This window comes from Maniola jurtina, chromosome 11 (genome assembly GCF_905333055.1).
Source record: "Maniola jurtina chromosome 11, ilManJurt1.1, whole genome shotgun sequence".
Lineage (NCBI taxonomy): Eukaryota > Metazoa > Arthropoda > Insecta > Lepidoptera > Nymphalidae > Maniola > Maniola jurtina.
In genome coordinates this window covers 12,764,242-12,783,197 of record NC_060039.1, presented here as the reverse complement: position 1 = coordinate 12,783,197, position 18,956 = coordinate 12,764,242, and the positions used below count along the sequence as shown (strand labels likewise).

Below are 18,956 nucleotides of genomic sequence, written 5' to 3'. Positions count from 1 at the left end.
TTATCGCTGATTGATTTCATTGATTTCTTCAATAATCAACTCAAATCATAATAGGTAACTATAGGCTAATCATCTAAATCTATAGCTTTCGCATTGAACTTGTGTTACTTGATAAGTGTACCTAATTATTATTATCTGTTGTTTATTTTCCTTTAATCGTGTTTGCTGTTTGCTGTTAAAATTGTCTAAATGTAAATAGATAGATACTTAGATACCTTCTTTACCTATCTACATAATTAGTTGTTATTCAAAGCTGTTCCAAACGAAAATAACTTCATTTTAATTGACAATTTCCCTAATGAATACGTAATTAGCGATTGTCTTTTAATTCTGTTTTTGAATTAAACATATTTTAATGTGCAAATTTCGATTGTTTGGGAATTCGGGAGCTTCTACAAAAAACTGCTCTGTACGAATTCGTCAACAAGTTGCCCCGAGTGTTATCAATATTCGGTAGTGTGACAGGAAACTTGGCACGATGTGGACGCCTGGTGTCGTCCTGGTGCTTTTACTGGCAGGACATTGTACCGCGGTGACTAGGGACCAGTTCTATCCGACTGGCCCAGGTCTGGACCAGCGGCTACCGAGGGGAGCTGACGTTTCTTCACCTGAGATCCCACTGAGAGTTCCCATTGTGTTCTTTGGCGAGACGTATGAATCTATTTATGTGAGTAGCTATCCTTCTTTCTTTATCTGTTTCTGTTTCATATTCAGCTTTTTGATATAGGTACCTAAGTCTGATATACCTGATGCTTTAGCCCAGGGGTCTGCGAACTTTTTAGCCTAAGATTCCTCCGCTAGTTAGTCCAAAGGGCCTAGATCTATCTAGAAATATTTGATAGTTAATTTTTTCCCCACATTATAAAATAAATGTACCTACCTAGGTAGGTAGGCGTAATAAACAAGACTAGATATCAGGCATTTCAGCTCTCTAAAACTACGGCTTTAGGTTTGGAGACCGCTGCGATAGACGTTTATTTAGCTTCGTATTCAAATTTCAAATATTGCAACGGATTGTTCAATTAAGTATATTTTCTAATGAACCGATTGTAATGGAACTTCGAAAGCTTTCGTTTCTATAACTGTACAACTACTCAGTCGTGATGATACAGGGACCCATATAAATCTTGAGGACATAGCCGAAGATTAGGTATGAATTTATATCGTGGCTTTTTAGCCACGAAATACAAAAAATAATAAGTTAATAACGAAATATGAAAAAGTTTAATATAAAAGTTTTGGTTATTTGTTTTTTGAATGTGTCCTGATTTTTATGATGCCTAGATGGTGGTTCTAGTTCAGTTGATTCTTCTCTAAACTAAAATTCACAAATTTTAGGTTTAGGGCTTCGAGGTACTTACCTCGATAGACATCGTCACTAGGACGAATCCCTTGATGGGATCTAAGTTTCTATTCTATAGTAAGTTTTACTTAGTGGTATTATATTATGAGTGATTATACTTAGAATGTAGGGAGGTCCATTGCCGTTGTGCAGAGGTGTTAGCTCACAGTTCTGATTTTATTTCTTGCGTTGTTGATGCATTTTCAATTTACAATCTCAAAAACAAAATGCATTGTTACAGAATAGCACGCAAATAAGCCCAAATAATTTAGTTGACACGGTATCATCCCAAAATAGTACTCGGGGGCGGTTGTTGATGCACATTCTGTTGTCTGCACTGTGCCAATTTTTTAAAAGTCCAATTTATGTTTTTGTGTACAAAATTTTAAACGCTCGCACGCGTATGGTTTTTTTTCCGAACCGAATTTTGAGATACCGTTTTTCCGTGACTGTTTCGGGACTTTAAGATGAGTAACTTCTTATAAATTGAGCATTGAAAAGAGCAACCGCCGACTTTCTTGCTGGTTCTCGGTAGGAATAGCATTCTGAACCAGTGTAAGTAAATTCTTTTGATGATTCAAATTTCAAAAGCACAGTTTGTAAAAGTGTGCTTTTGAAGAAATATCTCTTCTATTCCACTTGTTATGAAATTATACTTTTTAGGGTCCCGTATTCAAAGGGTGCAAATGGGACTCTTCTACTAAGCCCCCCTGTCCGTCCGCCCGTCTGTGTCAGCGGGCTGTATCTCCTGAACCGTAATAGGTAGAGAGTTGAAATTTTTATAGAATGGCGGCTATAACATTAAATAATAGAAATCAATTATCATTGTGTGATTTATGAAATGTGGCCACGATCCCTAACAGGCAAGTTGCCATATCGCGTCAGCATTTCTATTCTCCAACCAAGAGTCGAACTTGGTTTATCTTACTGATGGCGCAGGCGCATGCCAGAGGTCTTCGTTACACGCGCCAATGATCCGGCTAACCAATCGAATTGGGGCAGTGACCGAAACTTAAAACAATAGATTTATACTGCTTTAACTAAATTAAGTAAACAAGTTATATCTACTTACTTTGCATCTATACCTACGGGCACACTATACAGAGAGAAAAGGTATAGTCCAACGCCTTTGCTCTCGTGGTAAATGACGACCACGACGACCCTTGGCTCCAACATAGGGCCCAACTACGTACCTAGGCCAGTTCGGCTCGCTCCTTCGTCCCGCACGAATCTTTTTTTAAAAAAATTCAGATACAAGTTAGCCCTTGACTAGATTGGATTTAGAAATTATAAAATTCTAAGCCCCTGCCGGGAATTGAACCGGGACCTCCTACTAATAAGACCACAGCGTTTACCACTGCGCCAGGGAGGTCATTATAGATCGAAGATGGAATTAGTGTAGGAAATCGGATCGCGATCAAGTTCGAATTCAAATCGAAAAGACTTAAGTATTTATAAATACGTAATTGTTTAACCCCCGACCCAAAAAGAGGGGTGTTATAAGTTTAACGTGTGTATCTGTCTGTGGCATGGCAACTAATGAACCGATTTTAATTTTTTTTTTTGTTTGAAAGGTGGCTTGATCGAGAGTGTTCTTAGCTATAATCCAAGATCTGTTTGAAATCGGTTCAGCCGTTTGAAAGTTATCAGCTCTTTTCTAGTTATTACTGTAACCTTCACTTGTCGGGGGTGCTGTAAATTTTTAATTTACACTTGTGTTATGGTAATAAATATGTTGTCTAGGAACTCTACCACCGCTTCCGAGAGAGGAGAGCCCACAAGAATCTTAGCATTTTCACTTTTCATCATCATCATTATCAATCGATAGACGTGACTGGACATAGGCCTCTTGTAGGGACTTCCATACGCCACGTCATTCACCGCTGCCATCCATTGACTTGGCTCCCTACAACTCATTTGATATGATCTGTCCACCTATAGTACGCGACAGATCGAGATGGCAATCGGGGTAGGGGTTGCACAGTGCACACCCGCACGTCACCCGTGCTATCCCGCCATCGGGTTAGCGTGGGCAAAGAGTATGTAATCACTATGAGCGCGGGCGCCCAAGTTAAAGGTACACCGCAAGCACCACTTTCTTCGTGCCCAGGTATTTACTGTGCATTTTTGCGAACTGTGATGTCACACGGCTTAGGTCTCATACTGTTACTGAGTAGGATTAATCGCAGTGAGGCGTCAGTGACCGATGTGCCCTACACCCACGAGCGCTTCCGTCCGCTGCACCAAATACATTATCAGTAGACGCGTTGCAAAAATGTGCGAATTGCAGTTTGGCGTGAAGGGGATTGGTGTAGGTTTACGCGACAGGTCGAGATGGCTATCGGGGTGGGAACGCCCTGCACAGTCCCCGTGCTAATGCCCGGTATCTACCCAAGCGGAGCGGAGAGATGTGTACAGTCTATCAACAATTTACTTTTTTTACGTCATCTATTATGAATCTGCAGCTCGATTGCGGAAGAGTGATAGCTACAATGTCACGATAGCAATCACCTCTGATTGGTTGACGCTCGCTCACTATTGGCTACAATGCGTTGTTGCAATAGTGCAAGATAGTAGTTAGCCAATAACAACGACTGCGATTGTAATAATGATTGATGCAGGTTTTACGGAACTGAGCTAGTGATTGGTCGACTGATCATATTTCCTCTCATCTCCGATTAGGTGGATACCGGGCCTTACCAAAATCCCGGGCCGTATCAAAAATTTTATATACCTACCTATAGGTACCTATTCTCTTTGTGACCTTAGCTATTAGTAGGTGCTTACCTAATTAAGTAGGTTTTACTGTCCATTCATAAGAAATTATATGTCAATAGGCAACTAATAACCTATAGTAGTATAATAATAACATGAATAACACAATGGTATATTGACAGTATGAATAACAATAACTTTAATAATGGTGTTAATTAAGTAGGTAGTTGATTAAAGTAAAATAAACTTAGCGTATTCAGAAATTTTGTAACATCTTATCAGTTTAGTGTCAAGACCTCTAAGTATGGATATTTCTATTTCTAGGCAGATAAAGGCTTGGACTCAAATAGGTAAACTGTTTCGGACATCAGAAGCATTACCTGCTTGAGGCAGTCAAGTGCGAGTGCGAGTGGGCTCACGAAGGGTTCCGTAACATCGTACAAGATATAATACTTACTTATTCACTTTTTAATTTGCATGGCAGACACTTTAAAATTCACCACGTTGGTTTTTATTATTTGTTGTTATAGCGGCAATAGACATACGGTTCATGAGTTACAGCCCGCTGACAGACAGACTGACAGCCAGTCGGACAGCGGAGGCTTAGTATAGGATCCCGTTGGCAGCCTTCGGGTACGGATTTACGGAACCCTAAAAAAACTACACCTCGGGCCTCGGCTCTACTCCATTCAGGCGGTCTGCGTTGCGCCTTAATGTAACTTCTGTTATCAGGGAAGGGTCATAGTTGACGTTTGTACCTATCTAATCGTGAAAGATAAATTACTGTGTAGTCTGTTACGTAAGAAATGTATCGATTGCTGGTTGGAAATAAAATGTGTAATAATTATGTAAAGTCAGTTGTGTTATTAATAGAAATAATACCGTTGTAGCTCAATGGTAAAAGGTAACTAACTATTAAACGGTTGGAATTCTTAAAATCTAAATGTCGAAAAAACGGACCTATCATAATTGCTTTTTTGTCGTCACGCGCAAGCCTCTATCACGCATTAAGAGAAACTTAAATTATTTCAAAGGAACATCTACTGACATAATATTAGAAGCCCTTTTTACACAACTTGCATTTTATGAAGAAATGTAGCAAATTCACAAGCATGTAGGTACGCCTTATACCTGAGATAAAAACTTTAATCTATAAGTTAGCACGAGGAAAAAGCCACTAATAAAATTTACAAATGCCAGACACTCATATTTTTTGTATTATAATAAACCACAAGTTTTACTCTCTTTTTTCCAGGTCAACAATTATGGAGTTCTATCGTTCAGGTCTGACATCCCTTCTTTCCTCAACGCGGAGTTTCCTCTCCCCTACCCTTCGATAGCTGCGTTCTACTCCAACATCGACACCACGGAGACAGGCGCGGTGTACTACCGGGAATCCAACGAGTCATACGTCCTGCGCAAAGCAGAGGAAAGCGTACAAAACAACTTCCAAAAATACTACGATTTCAAACCGACAAGTGTCTTCATTGCCAGCTGGATAGAAGTAACTTATTCTAGCAAACAAAGATACGATAGAAAGAACACTTTCCAAATTGCTGTTATAAGCAATGGCACAGAAAGTTTTGTGGAGTTGATGTATCCTGAGAGGGAGATCCAGTGGATTCAGAGGGAAACGGCACAAGGAGAACTGCCCGATGCGAAAGCCCAGGCTGGGTTTGTCGCGGAAGACGGCCGTATCTTCACTCTTAGAGGCTCTGGTAGTCACCAAATTAGAAACATCATCTCGTAAGTCATTTCACTTAAATTAATTGAATTTATTGCTACCTACCTAAATTTATAACTATAAATTCAATTTTTGCAGATGGTCAAACACCCAAGAACCAGGAAAATATGTGTTTCGTGTGGGAAACATACCAAAAGACGGCCTCGTAGCAGTTCCCGACCAGTACGATCAGTACGAAGCTGAAGTAGCAGAAGAATCTAAAACCTGCGCCCAGAGCGGTCCCAGCGTGTGCCATCTGCAAGCGAGATGCGTCGACTACCAAGCAGGCATCTGCTGTCAGTGCGGCGAGGGCTTTTATGGAAATGGAAAAACTTGCATCAAAAACGACCTTCCTATAAGAGTTCACGGAAAACTTAACGGAATGATTAACAACGAGAACTTAAACGACGTCGATATTCAAGCCTATGTGGTCGTCGCCGATGGAAGGTCATACACAGCTCTATCTCAAGCCCCGACCCGTTTGGGAGGCAGCTTGCAACTTTTAAATCTCCTAGGCGGAGTGATAGGCTGGCTGTTCGCAAAACCATCCGGCTCCGCACTAAATGGCTACCAACTAACAGGAGGAGTCTTCAATCACACTGCAGATATTTTTTTCCCTGCATCTGGTGACAGAATTACCATTAATCAAGAATACTTTGGTCAAGATGTATTCGACCAGATATCTTTGGATACAGATGTACGAGGAACTCTGCCACATATAAGTCCTGGATCCAGACTTGAAGTATCTGAATATGAAGAGCAGTACAATATTGTTGAACCGGGTGTAATACACAGCGCGTCGGAGAGGACTTTCACTGATAGAAATACAGGTCAAAAGTATGTAGAGAAGGTTTCACAAACGTTCTCATATAATCCGTGCAAATTCGCTCCACCATCAGAAGAGCCTCCACTCACGTTGAAAGTTATCAAAAATTATTTAGGCTACGAACCGAGAGAAAACATTGTCAGATATGGCACCAGTAATAAAATTCAAGTGATCGGACGAGAAGATCCTTGTATAGAAGGTCGAAATTCTTGTGGAGTCCACAGCACATGTGTTGCACAAGGGGATTCCTTCAATTGTGTTTGTCAGTCGGGTTTCACCAGTATTTACTATGCAGAAATAACTGTTTGTGTTGATGTAGATGAGTGCGCAGCTGGAACACACAATTGTGATACCAACGCCGATTGTTATAACCACGACGGCGGTTTTGAATGCAGATGTCGAAATGGATACGAAGGAAACGGAATTAGTTGCAATCGAGAGTCTCGCTGTAGAAACAAGGTGTGTGACCCTAATGCGCAATGTGTAGATAACCCTGCAGAAGAAGCCATATGTCTATGCAATCCTGGTTATACTGGAAACGGGGAAAGATGTTTCGATACAACATGCAGCAACTGTTCGCCGTACGCTTTCTGTGGATTTTCTGAAGTCACTAAAACTCGTCAGTGCCAATGTAACCCTGGCTATATCGGTGATGGCTACTACTGTGCTTATGCATATTCATCCACTACCGAAAATTACATCGATACAACTACAGTACAATATATTACTGATATTTCTGAAATAGCTCCTTTACAATCGACTACCCCTGCATCATCTGATAACGAATATAATGAAGATTATGTTCTGCCAAATTGCGACGCCTTCGGTTGTGTGTGCCCGCCTGGGTATTCAAGTTTCAAACATAGAGATAACGACTTGTGCCGCATCGATATTTACAACGGTGATAATAATGAGGAAAAGAAAGACAATTCAAGTGAGTTAAATACTATTTTCTATGAAACATTAGAGTCTACTATCTATCATTCGCAGGACTCCATTTTTAGTGTAACTTTATAATCATGGAAATATTGTTTTGCTTTCAGTTAAGTGCAGGAGCGACACTGATTGTCCACCGAATGCAATGTGTTCATTCTCTCCAGAAACATATTTATCCAACAATCAGGAACAAGGCCAGTGCGTATGCCCTGAAGGCTATGAGGGTGACGCCTACGAGTGTATAGAACGTTCAGGGCCTAGTTGTGCGTGTGGTCCCAGCGCTCACTGCGTTGACACGGCCGCTGGCGAACTAATATGCGTGTGTGATTTTGGTTACCACGGTGACGGATACGTGTGCAGGCCGAACTTCAGCTGTACCAACAATTCCGACTGTGAATATAACGCCGAATGCAGACCAGATCCGAACACGATGGAGTATGTGTGTCAATGCATAGAGGGATACATCAAAGACCAAAGCGATGCGTGTATCCCTGATGCGCAACTGTGCAATGGGGCCACATGTGCCGAGCATGCGTCCTGCTTATACGACGAGACTATCCAAGTGAGTTATTGTCACTGTGACGAAGGATACGAGGGAGAGGGTATTTTGAGTTGCGTGCAACGACAAAAGACCTGCGAGCTCACCAACGACTGCGGCGCTAATGCTATCTGTACCCCGGAAGAGGGCTCCTACCGCTGCGTTTGTCTTGAGGGTTTTATTGGAGACGGTTATACTTGTAACCCAGAAATCAGTTGCAAGACTAATATCAATCTATGCGATATCCATGCCTCTTGTATGAAGACAATGGATGGATACGAATGCAAATGTAACAACGGGTACACTGGTGATGGAAACTATTGCGACCTAAATCCGAGGGAAACCGGTAACTTCCTCGTGGCGAGTGATGGCGCATCTGTGTACCGAGTCCCCTTCACAGTTACACCGAGAGAGTTCGCAACTCCTTTGAACAGTGCAATTTATCAGATCGCAGTAGGAATAGATGTAGATTGTCTAGCAGGAAACATTTATTGGGGAGACGTGGGAGCCAGTTCCATCAAACGCACGTCGTACGATGGTTCTCGATTTGAGGAATTTTTGTCAAATGGTAAGTTTTGTTATCAATCCAAACTCGCCATCATACATAATATTTTAATTCCAATACATGCCATGACTCCTAACATTCCAGTTGACAGGATCATTTTAGGGGTTACCCTCAAAATAAGGGGTTTCAGAAATGGCGGACAAGAGGTGACACCACTGAGACGTCAGATGCAAGCACCAAATCAGGCATCGAAGGCATTTAGCGTATAATATAAGAACCGGTGAACCTCTCGCCTCGGTGAAACTCTCATTGAGAAAGGGGTCGTACAAGAAATATATTAAAATCTTTCTGCTATCGGGGCATTAATTATTATGTACTTATCGTAATCTTAATTTGCAGGTGTCCAATCGCCAGAGGGAGTAGCCATCGACTGGGAGGCAAGAAACATATTTTGGACAGACTCTAAAAAGTTAACAATCGAAGTTATTAACATAGACACAAAATTGAGAAAGGTATTGTTTGAGAGAGATGGTCTGTTGAATCCTCGTGGAATTGCAGTACATCCTGGATTGGGGTAAGTTAACAAATATTGTCTAGTTGATAAAGTTTTTCTGGTTAGATCTTCTGGAAAACATGTTCTGAACCAGTAGTAGATTCACTTGTCGATTCGAAAGCTTCGAAAGTTTGATTACAAACAAATCTATTCTAAGACTAATAAATTACCTACATTAAACAAGTATTATTGGATCATCATCAACTCAGCGCCAGCTCACTATTGAGCACGGGTCGAGTGAAAAAGGTTAGGCCATAGTCTACTACGCTGGTCAAGGGCAGATTGGCAGACTTTGCATACCTTTGAAGGAATTATGGAGAACTCTCAGGCATGCAGGTTCCCTCACGTTTCCCTTTACCGTTATAACAAGTGATATTTAATTGCTTAAAACGCACACAACTTCGAAAAGTTAATAGGGATTGAACTACCAACCCCTAACTAGGAGGCCAACATCTTAACCAACAGGTTATCAGTGTTATCACCGCATAAAATGGCTAAACTAATATCTAAACTATCATTGGATACTTACAGGAAAATTTTCTGGTCGGACTGGAATCGCTCTGGACCAAAGATTGAGTGGGCAAACATGGACGGCTCCCAAAGAGGCGTGTTCCTCGACCAGTCGGACGTCAAGTTGCCCAACTCGTTGGCCATCGATTGGGCGAGAGATAGACTCTGCTACAGTGATGCTGGACTTCTTATTATCAAATGCGTTGACATACGAACCTTTGAGAGAGAAACCATCGCTGAAAATTGCTCGTATCCGTTCGGTCTTGCTATCAGTGGAGACACATTCTACTGGACAGATTGGAAAACGTAAGTACCTACCTTAGCTATTTCCTTGACCAGTTGGTCGTCAAGTTGCCCAGCTCGTCGACCACCGATTAGGCGAGAGATTAGCAAATGCGTTGACTTACGAATTTTTGAGAGAGAAACCATCTGCAGACGGATTGGTAAACTTAAGTATAATTTCTTTGATCAGTCTGACGAAGAATTGCTCAACTTGCTAGCCATCGAAGAGAGAGATAGAGACACGGTCTACTTCTCGTCATCATAATAATACTATGCTTAGGTCTACAAGCTTTGGACAGATTGTTTTTAAGGATAAAATTTTCCTCTGTTACAGGCGAAAGATCGAGTACGTGAACTATTTGACCCAACTGAAGGGTCAAGTGCCAGTGGCGACTGCATCGCGGAGGCTGTACGGGGTCTCCGTGGCCCCTGACAGGTGTCCTGACATGCGCAACGTGTGCGGACTCAGGAACGGCAATTGCGGCTCCGACCAGCTCTGCTTACCGAATGGTCAAGGAAGTAGGACGTGCGTCAATGGGGATTAGATTTAAGTATATGTATAAAAAAGTTTTAAAAAATCTCGACTGTGGTTTGCACTGCATCTTTTTCAGGCGTCTTTTACACAGCATTTTTTTTCACGCACATTAAAGGTGAACGCACACTTACCCGAACCGAACGCGTCGAACAAAACGAATTTTAGAATTCTGTATATGAAATCTCATGAAACCTCGCACACTTCCCGCGCCGAATCTTCCGAATCTTTGACGCGCGAAAATGTGCGAGGTTTCATGAGATTTCATATACAGAATTCTAAAATTCGTTTCGTTCGACTCAGATAAGTGCCCTTAAAGCGCATAATATCCGCCATTTTGGTTTTTAACAATTCTATGTACCCAGTGACAATCGCGCCATCAAGACGAATCTAGTGAGCATTTATCAAAATCGGTTGAGCTGATGAGTAGTTACGAGCGAACATAGGTACATACATCAGATCAAACACATAGCCCTCCTTTGGGCTTCGCCGCAGTCGGGTAAAGTCAAAGAATACCAAACTTTTGGGTTAGGCCTACCGTTGAACTGAAAATATTTCCGAGACGAACTGCACGGTACGGAAGCTAAGGGTGAAGGGTTCACTGACTCGGATCTGATGAGTGCGAAACCGCCCTAAGAGCAGCGCAGTTAAAATTACCACATCACAAAGAAAGTACTTAACGAGAGTACAATAAATTGCCGTAATACATTTTGGTCGGAAGACTCCGTTTACATCACTAAGATCTTATAGGTTTTAATCGCAATACCAAAGCAATAGTTATTTATTACGTTTTGTATTTAATTAACATATTAAGCCGTATTAAACTTAAGTACATTTTCTTGAGTAGGTATACATAAAACCATAAGTGCCATGGTGCGTGTAAGTTGTAACGTATACCTACGCATGATTGAAATAAAACTTTTTTGAGGTTATGGTGGTAGACATTACAAAAAAATAGAGCTTTTAATCTATGACCCACTACATCTATAGACCGTTCACTACTTGACCCCTGACGTCATATTGGTACCTTTGCAAATCACACAATAATAATCCCTAAGTTCTAAACAATAAAGCAAAAAAAGCAATAGTGCCAACATGACGGCAGGGGACGAGTTATAGTAAAATTTTAAAACACCTCGATAAAAGATAGCACTCTCTAACCGTCAACAAGGCAAACACGTGCTTAAAATGACAGAATAAAGGAGTAAATACATTACTGTGTTGTGGTGTGTTGTTACACCACAGAAAGCATTGAACTAAATTAGTACCTATTGAGGGGTCATTTCAAATTAAAATCGTGTGGGTTTTGAAGCTGTTAAAATTAGTATGACATTGTAATTTGTAAGTAAAAATGAGTTGCAGTTCACAAAATTTTTGTTTGGAAAGAAAAACCCCCTCTTGTGCGTAGTACTATACGAGTAGAGGTTATTGAAAAAAGGCGCTTGGAGTCTATGTTTCATAAATGACTGAAATGCACTCTATAAAATATATCAGTCACGTCGTCTTGGGCGATTAATCGATCGTCGTGCCAGATTGCGTTACAACACAACACAACACAGTAATAACTAATGTGTCTGTAGTAAAAAAATATGTATTAAGTAAATACAAATAATTTATTTTTATGACGGTTTTAAATACTTACTTAAAAGTATATATTTTTTACTTATATCGTGCACATGCGAATACTTAACATTAAAGTATAATAAGCGAGAAAATTAAACAAGTTCAATAGATTTAATTGTAATACAAATTTATTTTAAATGTAAATATATTTCTTATTAAACATTTTTGCTTTTCATTCTTAGTTACCATGCTACATTAACACAGAAAGACAACTTAACAGTTTTATCTTCATTTCTTTTGAATTAAAATTATTATTATAGATAAAGAATAGTTTTTGTGTGAAAAAGGAGGGATAGATAACTTTATAACAAAATAATGTTTATATTTAATTTAATACATTAAACCTAAATAGAGATTTTAAGAATGTTTAATTTTAAAATAATCTGTTTAATAGTAGACCTTTTTTTTTTTTTTGAGAAATCGACCAGCTTGAGGTACAGGGCGCACCAACCAAGTAGGCCAATCTGAACACGAAGCGTATGACTGCACATTGTACAAAAACAAATCTCAGCTGAAATCTCAGCGCGCAAATCGCCATGTTGCAACTTTAGACTTATTTCAGGTGCACGGAGCACTTTGTGAAATATTTATATTAAGTATTCTGAGAAGTTGAAAAAATGTAGCGTCACAGTATTTTCTTAAATATTAAAGGCGCAATTACAATACTGTGTCGTCATGTGACGCGTGATGGGCGCCGACGCACAAAGTAGGACCGGCAGTTATCTGTGTGATCCAGTCATATAAGTGAGTAACAGTAGGAATGTATAAAGCATGCTGAAGAGGAAATTGACTTGAAGAAAGCCATATTAAGGGATCAAGTATATAAGTATACCTTTAGTAATAAATTTTTAGGAAGAGGACAGGATGACGGAAATCATCATTCAATCAATTACCCTATTTCGCGTCCAATGCTGGATGTAGGCCTTCCCAAGAACGAACAACAACACACACCACAAAATATTCATTAAGACAGTATTGCATCTAAAATTAATAATAAAATATTTTTTAACTTGGTTAATTTATATCAAATCAACCTATAGGTATGGAGACAGGTTGATGAAAACGATTTAAGCTCAGATCACTCAGATGATAACGGCAGTAGTATAGTCCATTGGTTTTGTGGGATAGCGCAATAATTTACAACACACAACAACACAGCAATGTGTTTGCAGCTTACAGTTCAGGTCATGACACCGGCTTATGAGTTATGACAAATCGAGATGGCAATCGGGGTAATGCGGGGAGCCGCCCCGCATACCCGCACGTTACTCGCGCTATCCCGCACCAGGTTAGCACGGGGCTGTGCGGGTGTGCGTGACGTCCCCACCTCTATTGCCATCTCGACCTGTCGCGTACTATATATTACTGATTGAGACATCTGAGTATTGCCATTAGATTTCCTACATGCAAGTGAATCTAAGTGTGGATAAACAACAACAAAGAAAATCAGAAAGCTAGAAAAATTATTATAATACAAATAAGTAATAATACAACAATTTGATATTTGTTTTTCAGTCTTAACCTAATTTTAATTAAAATATAAAGGGCGACAGAGTTGTTAATTACTTTGAGTCGCTAAGTCGATAATTATAACTAACTTGAATAAATTGTTATTATTTTTCAGAATAATTAAGGTTGTCACTGACTTATAATTTTGATTGATTTTGTCATTCAAGTGACATGGTACTTATTCTGAGCGCAACTAAATTTTAGAGTATTCCCATCTTTTTCTTACCTATGTCATAAGAAAAGGACAGACAAATCTAATTCAATTTAGAACTGTCAAACCTCGTGACTTTAGGTGCCAGTGCACTAAAATTTAGAGTTTCTACAATTATTTAAAATTAATTATCCATCCTTTTTTAGCAATATTAAAAAGAAAAAGATCCAAATACTCTAAAAGTATTCAACTTCAGATTGGACTACTTGTTTTGCAATTACTTTACCAGTGAGGTGTGGTGGTATGATGTATATCAGTGACAACTTTTAATCTCAATACCTAGCCCCAAACATCCTCGGAGCGGCCGAATTTGAACACTAGGGACCCCGCGAATATGAACGCATTTTGCATGAACAGACTCACGCCAGGCCACGTGTGCTTGGAGCTACCTAGAATGAGGGAAAAGTGAAAAATTAAAACATTACATGCAATGATCCCTAACATTTAGGGTAACTTGTAGTTCGTGGGTAGGGGGTAAATCTCTAGAACATCATAGAATGATCAGATTCTGAAAAATATTTCACAGATAGATAGCTTCCGTGAATTCACCAACACTACTAGTACCTTAGTTGAACTATTTATTCCCAGTAGTTCAACTGCGTCTAAATCCTCTTAAGAGTTGAACTAGTGGGAATAAAAATTCCCAATAGTTCAACGGTTGAACTAATCAGTTGAACTAGTGGGAACGACAGATTTGACGGCCTCCCTGACGCAGTGGCAAGCGATGTGGTCTTATTAGTTAGGTGAGAGGTCCCGGGTTCGATTCCCGGCAGGTTTGGAATTTTATAATTTCTGAATTTCTGGTCTGGTCTGGTGGGAGCCTTCAGCCGTGGCTAGTTACCGCCCTACTGGCAAAGCCGTACCGTCAAGCGATTTAGCGTTCCGGCACGATGCCGCGTACAAACCAAGGGAGTATAGACTTAATGAAAACTGCCATACCCCTTTATCACTTAGCAGCAGGTGAGATTGCAGTCAAGGTAACTTGTATTTGAAAAAAGCTATTTTATTTCATAGCCTATAGGTGGAGCACTCTATATTCTATAGCCGCTATAGAGTATATCACGGAGACTAAGTCACGGGAGAAAGCTGGCATTCTTTACAAATAAATTCACAGAATGATTGAAAAATGAAGTAAAATAAATACATCTTCCCATTACCTGCATTAACATAGTTAGCGAAGAGTATCCAGCAAGCTGCAATGAGTGAAGCAAACCCCACTACGAATCCCAGGAACAGCCAAAGCCGGGCTCCACGAGGGCCCATGCAACCTCCCGTGTATGTCTCTCCACGGACCTGCCGATAGTAATAGAATGCAGTAAAGGCAAGTCTAAAATTGATTGCGGATTTTTTTTATAAAAGCTCAAAGCGCATTCACATTTCACATGGAATGTGTCCACATTCACACTCTTTATACTTTTTCCTGATGTATTATGCGGCCAAACTGACCTGATTCGATGTTGATTTCAGTGCATTATGTCAGGTTAAAAGTCCTCTTTGGTACAGTGGTGAGCGCTATGGTCTTATAAGCTGGATATCCCTGGTATTAATGGGATTTTTAACTGTCTCTGGTCTGAGCTGGTTAGAGGCTTCGGCTGTGGTTAGTTACCACCCTACCATCAATGCCATGCCATCAAGCAATTTAGCATTCTGATATGGTTTAACTGTGTAGAAACAGATCAGAGGTATGACTTTAATGAAACTGCCATACCACTTCCAAGTTAATCCGCTTTCTTAGACAACATTATCACTTATCATCAGATGAGTTTACTGTCAAGGGCTAAATTGTATCAGAATATAGAAAAGTGGGTGATAATGTGACATGATACAAACCTGAGCATTGGAAACAGAATTGACCATGACTAGAGACAAAGTGGCCATCACTCCACACACGTGAGCTGCGTTGGGCAGCTCGCCCGGGTACACTGAGGCTGCATCAATGATAAACCACCACCCAGCAAAGAACTGAAATTCATAAATATAATGTTGGTGAATAAAATAGAGCTGCTATACACTAAACAAATGATCAAAATACTTTTTATAATTCAGATCTAAAGTAGCCTATATCACTCTTCAAGTTTTTAACTACATAATATTATTACATCCATGCAAATAAATCACTATGACCATTGCAGCTGGTTAAAAAACAAACTAGCACACTTTCACATGTATTATTATATGTTTATTGCGAACAAAATAAGTAACCCAATCTGAAGACTGTGATCTAACTTCAGATTGGACTACTTGCTTTGTGCACATTAGTGATAACACCATTGCAAAGAAACTTAAATACTGTAGAAAAAAATATAAGACAGGTAGTCACGATGTTTCCTTGAAAATCATGCATGCATATCAAGTACATTTTGACACATTGAGGTCATTGAATTTAATATTCTTACTTTAATGAGATTCTATGTGCTTGTTATATGCGGGACCATATGCGGGTCTCAGTTTGGAGTCTGGCACAGGACAAGTACCAGACGAGCAGACCTATTTCATAATCCGATGGAACATGAAGGAATGGACTTATGGACTTATCGATTTGTATTGCTTTATACTAAATCGATTGCAAAAGGATCTGCATTAATATCCTAAGAACTGCTTCCATTATTTCAAGGAGTTAAGACTCTCAGCAATGAGGAATACGACGTAGAGAGAGGAGAAATCAATATAAAAGGAATTAGGAATAATGAATCATCAACAAACCAAGAGGCCAGCGAATATTGACGCGTAGATGTTACGCTTCTCTCCGCTCTCGAACCACACACAATTCGGCATCGTGATGTTTTCGAAACAGCTCATCCTGAATTTAATTATTAGATTTCAGTCGTACAAAATTTTCTTTTTCTCCAACAAAATTACACAAACTGTCACAAACACGATCGGATTTTGTAAATAAAAATGACAATCACATGACAATATGACAGGAGAAAAATATTAAAATGTGACACTGACAGTTGATTGACATCTCATTGACACTTGACAGTGTCACATCACAGAATGCCAGCTTCCACAGAGTAGTAAAGCGCATTTAGTGACAAGGAATGCAGTAGAAACGGGTAAGATTGATATAGTAGTAGGGGCTTTTTAAGATGCCATTTTAAAAGTTTTACGTAAATGTGCTTATTATATTTTGTGGATTTTATGTGTTCTCAGAGGTTTCTGAGTAATTTTTGAAACAAAAGAAATAGTAAGGCATTTTTTTAAATTGAAAATTTTATAAAACTTTGAACCTTATTTAATTACCTAGCTGTAGGTACAATACCTAATCGAAGGTACAAATCTCCCCGTGTGCCTTATTGCAGGATCTGTACGTCGGGCCCACGAACGGCGACGCGTCGTCTCGTGCCATTTCCGACCATCCCTTGAATGATACGCTATTTCCTGTTTCTACTGTCTTCCTACCTGTGGTTTTATGATATTTTTCTTTTAAGGAATTGTAATAAAAAAACATCCCAGGCACGCACCTCTAACTTTTCAGAGTTATGAGCGTTTTCAGCAATTAAATAGCTCTTGCTATAAGTACATTATATAGCAATAGCAGATTTTTCAATAGTTTCTCCACGATGATTTGTCACCTCGCCTCGGTGGGAGAGTTCTCCGTAATTTTCTCAAAGATGTGGAAAGTCTCCAAATCCGCACTTTGCCAGTTTAGTGTACTATGGCCTTTTGATAAGAAGAGATCTGATATCAGTATAATTAGTGGATTAAAATGGTGATGATGTGTCATAGGTAGGTACGTAAATTAAATTAGTGTTTTTCAGCTGAGTTTATTCTTCGTCGTTGGTCTTTTCAACTATGTTTCAACCGTGACGTCTACTGCTGGACGATCTGCCAGACCCCATTATTAAAAACCTGTAGGGTGACTTTAAAAAATCTGTACATTACCACCATATTACCACTATAAAAATCTGTGTGATATCTATAGACTCTATTAGATTTATTATCTGATGATGATATTTTGAAGCTGAAAATAATGGTCTTAGATCTAGTGCCTATTTGACTTAGTTCATCGTGTCGGGCGTCCCACGCTCCGCTTAGATACGCAGTCTAAAACTTTTCGGCTTTAAAAACCGAAAAAATGGGGAATGTTCTGAGGAGTACTCATTCCACTCTCCTTTTTTTACAACCCCCACCGCACGTCATCGTTTTCGTAAGCAATTTCACCCTCATCACCTGGGTGCCTGGTGCACTTCGACCGCTCGTTTTTCCAGATCTTTTTTCCCACGCACATGCAAATTGTGGAACCAACTCTCGACGGTGTTCCCACTAGATTTTAACATAGGGTTATTCAAGGGGCGGACCAACAAATTCCTGAAAGGCCGGCAATGCATTGGCGGTTCCTCTGGTGTTGCAAATGTTATTTTTATATAAAAAAAACTTAGCTTTACTTGATTTGTATACTTACCTAAAGCAAAAAAATAAAGTTCTAAGCCTTCAAACTGGGATGGCGATTTAGTCTATAGAGCTCAGGGACTGTTTAGGACAGGGACTTGGCGTTCAGTGGCAGTAAAGACTTTATTGCTAGTATCACCAAAGTCACGAGCTTTGAGTGCCGTATCAAAATATCACTCGGGCTATTATTGTGGCCCTAGTGACCGCGGTAAGTGAAGCGGAACTTTACTCGTATCTTCTTTTTTGTATTATATTTATTTGAACTTAAAATTGTAGAAGACGTATGAATAACAAGAGAAGGAAACATTAATCTCCATAAAAGATATTACTAACTTTTCCAGTGGTAAGAAGAGTATTATAGTATCTACTATAAAATAATAAGAAGATGCGATTCATGAAATGAATATGGTGGGTCCGTTTTTTTTTACAAGCACATGAGTACAAGGTTGCTTAAATTGTCAGATCTTAGAACAAGACCTGATCAATCAAAATTATCTTAAGCTAACTTTTTCACGTAGTCTGGTAAAAAGCGACAACACAGAAAGCTATGGAATACAACCTATTAGTTTAATTAGCTTAAATTATGTAGGTAAATACAAATAATTTTAGTTAAATAAATTAGTATTTTCTCAGCAATTTTCTTTGCATTCCTTATAGGCTTAGGTACTAGTTACTTATCAGTTATGGAAGAGAGCATAAAGGCGATATGTACTCCTTATCTAAAAGTTAATAATAGTGACTAACAGCTCCGGGCGATGG

The 18,956-nt window shown here is 39.5% G+C and overlaps 2 protein-coding genes across 2 annotated transcripts; one reads left to right on the top strand and one right to left on the bottom strand.

Annotated features, from left to right (window-relative positions):
* The first annotated feature begins 251 nt into the window (after positions 1 to 251).
* LOC123869916 (nidogen) lies at positions 252 to 12,249 on the top strand. The gene is made up of 8 exons (XM_045913007.1): positions 252 to 667; positions 5,313 to 5,803; positions 5,880 to 7,540; positions 7,650 to 8,648; positions 8,985 to 9,159; positions 9,670 to 9,954; positions 10,265 to 10,490; positions 10,963 to 12,249. The coding sequence occupies exons 1-7, from the start codon at positions 479 to 481 to the stop codon at positions 10,473 to 10,475; spliced, it is 4,011 nt and encodes a 1,336-aa protein (XP_045768963.1). The 5' UTR covers positions 252 to 478; the 3' UTR covers positions 10,476 to 10,490; positions 10,963 to 12,249.
* A 1,772-nt stretch (positions 12,250 to 14,021) lies between these two features.
* Positions 14,022 to 16,714, bottom strand: LOC123869926 (transmembrane protein 50A). The gene is made up of 4 exons (XM_045913020.1): positions 16,509 to 16,714; positions 15,636 to 15,767; positions 14,963 to 15,098; positions 14,022 to 14,194 (listed from the first exon to the last, which is right to left on the bottom strand). Exons 1-4 carry the CDS (start codon positions 16,602 to 16,604, stop codon positions 14,085 to 14,087), a joined length of 474 nt encoding a protein of 157 aa, XP_045768976.1. The 5' UTR covers positions 16,605 to 16,714; the 3' UTR covers positions 14,022 to 14,084.
* Positions 16,715 to 18,956: the final 2,242 nt, after the last annotated feature.

Coding starts and splice junctions, on each gene's coding strand:
- LOC123869916 (XM_045913007.1), top strand. CDS start 479: ATGTGGACGCCTGGTGTCGTCCTGGTGCTTTTACTGGCAGGACATTGT. Junction 7,541..7,649: donor GGAAAAGAAAGACAATTCAA/GTGAGTTAAATA, acceptor TTTTGCTTTCAG/TTAAGTGCAGGAGCGACACT. Junction 9,160..9,669: donor GCAGTACATCCTGGATTGGG/GTAAGTTAACAA, acceptor GGATACTTACAG/GAAAATTTTCTGGTCGGACT.
- LOC123869926 (XM_045913020.1), bottom strand. CDS start 16,604: ATGAGCTGTTTCGAAAACATCACGATGCCGAATTGTGTGTGGTTCGAG. Junction 15,768..16,508: donor CAATATTCGCTGGCCTCTTG/GTTTGTTGATGA, acceptor TATGAATTTCAG/TTCTTTGCTGGGTGGTGGTT. Junction 14,195..14,962: donor CGCTAACTATGTTAATGCAG/GTAATGGGAAGA, acceptor CCCTCATTCTAG/GTAGCTCCAAGCACACGTGG.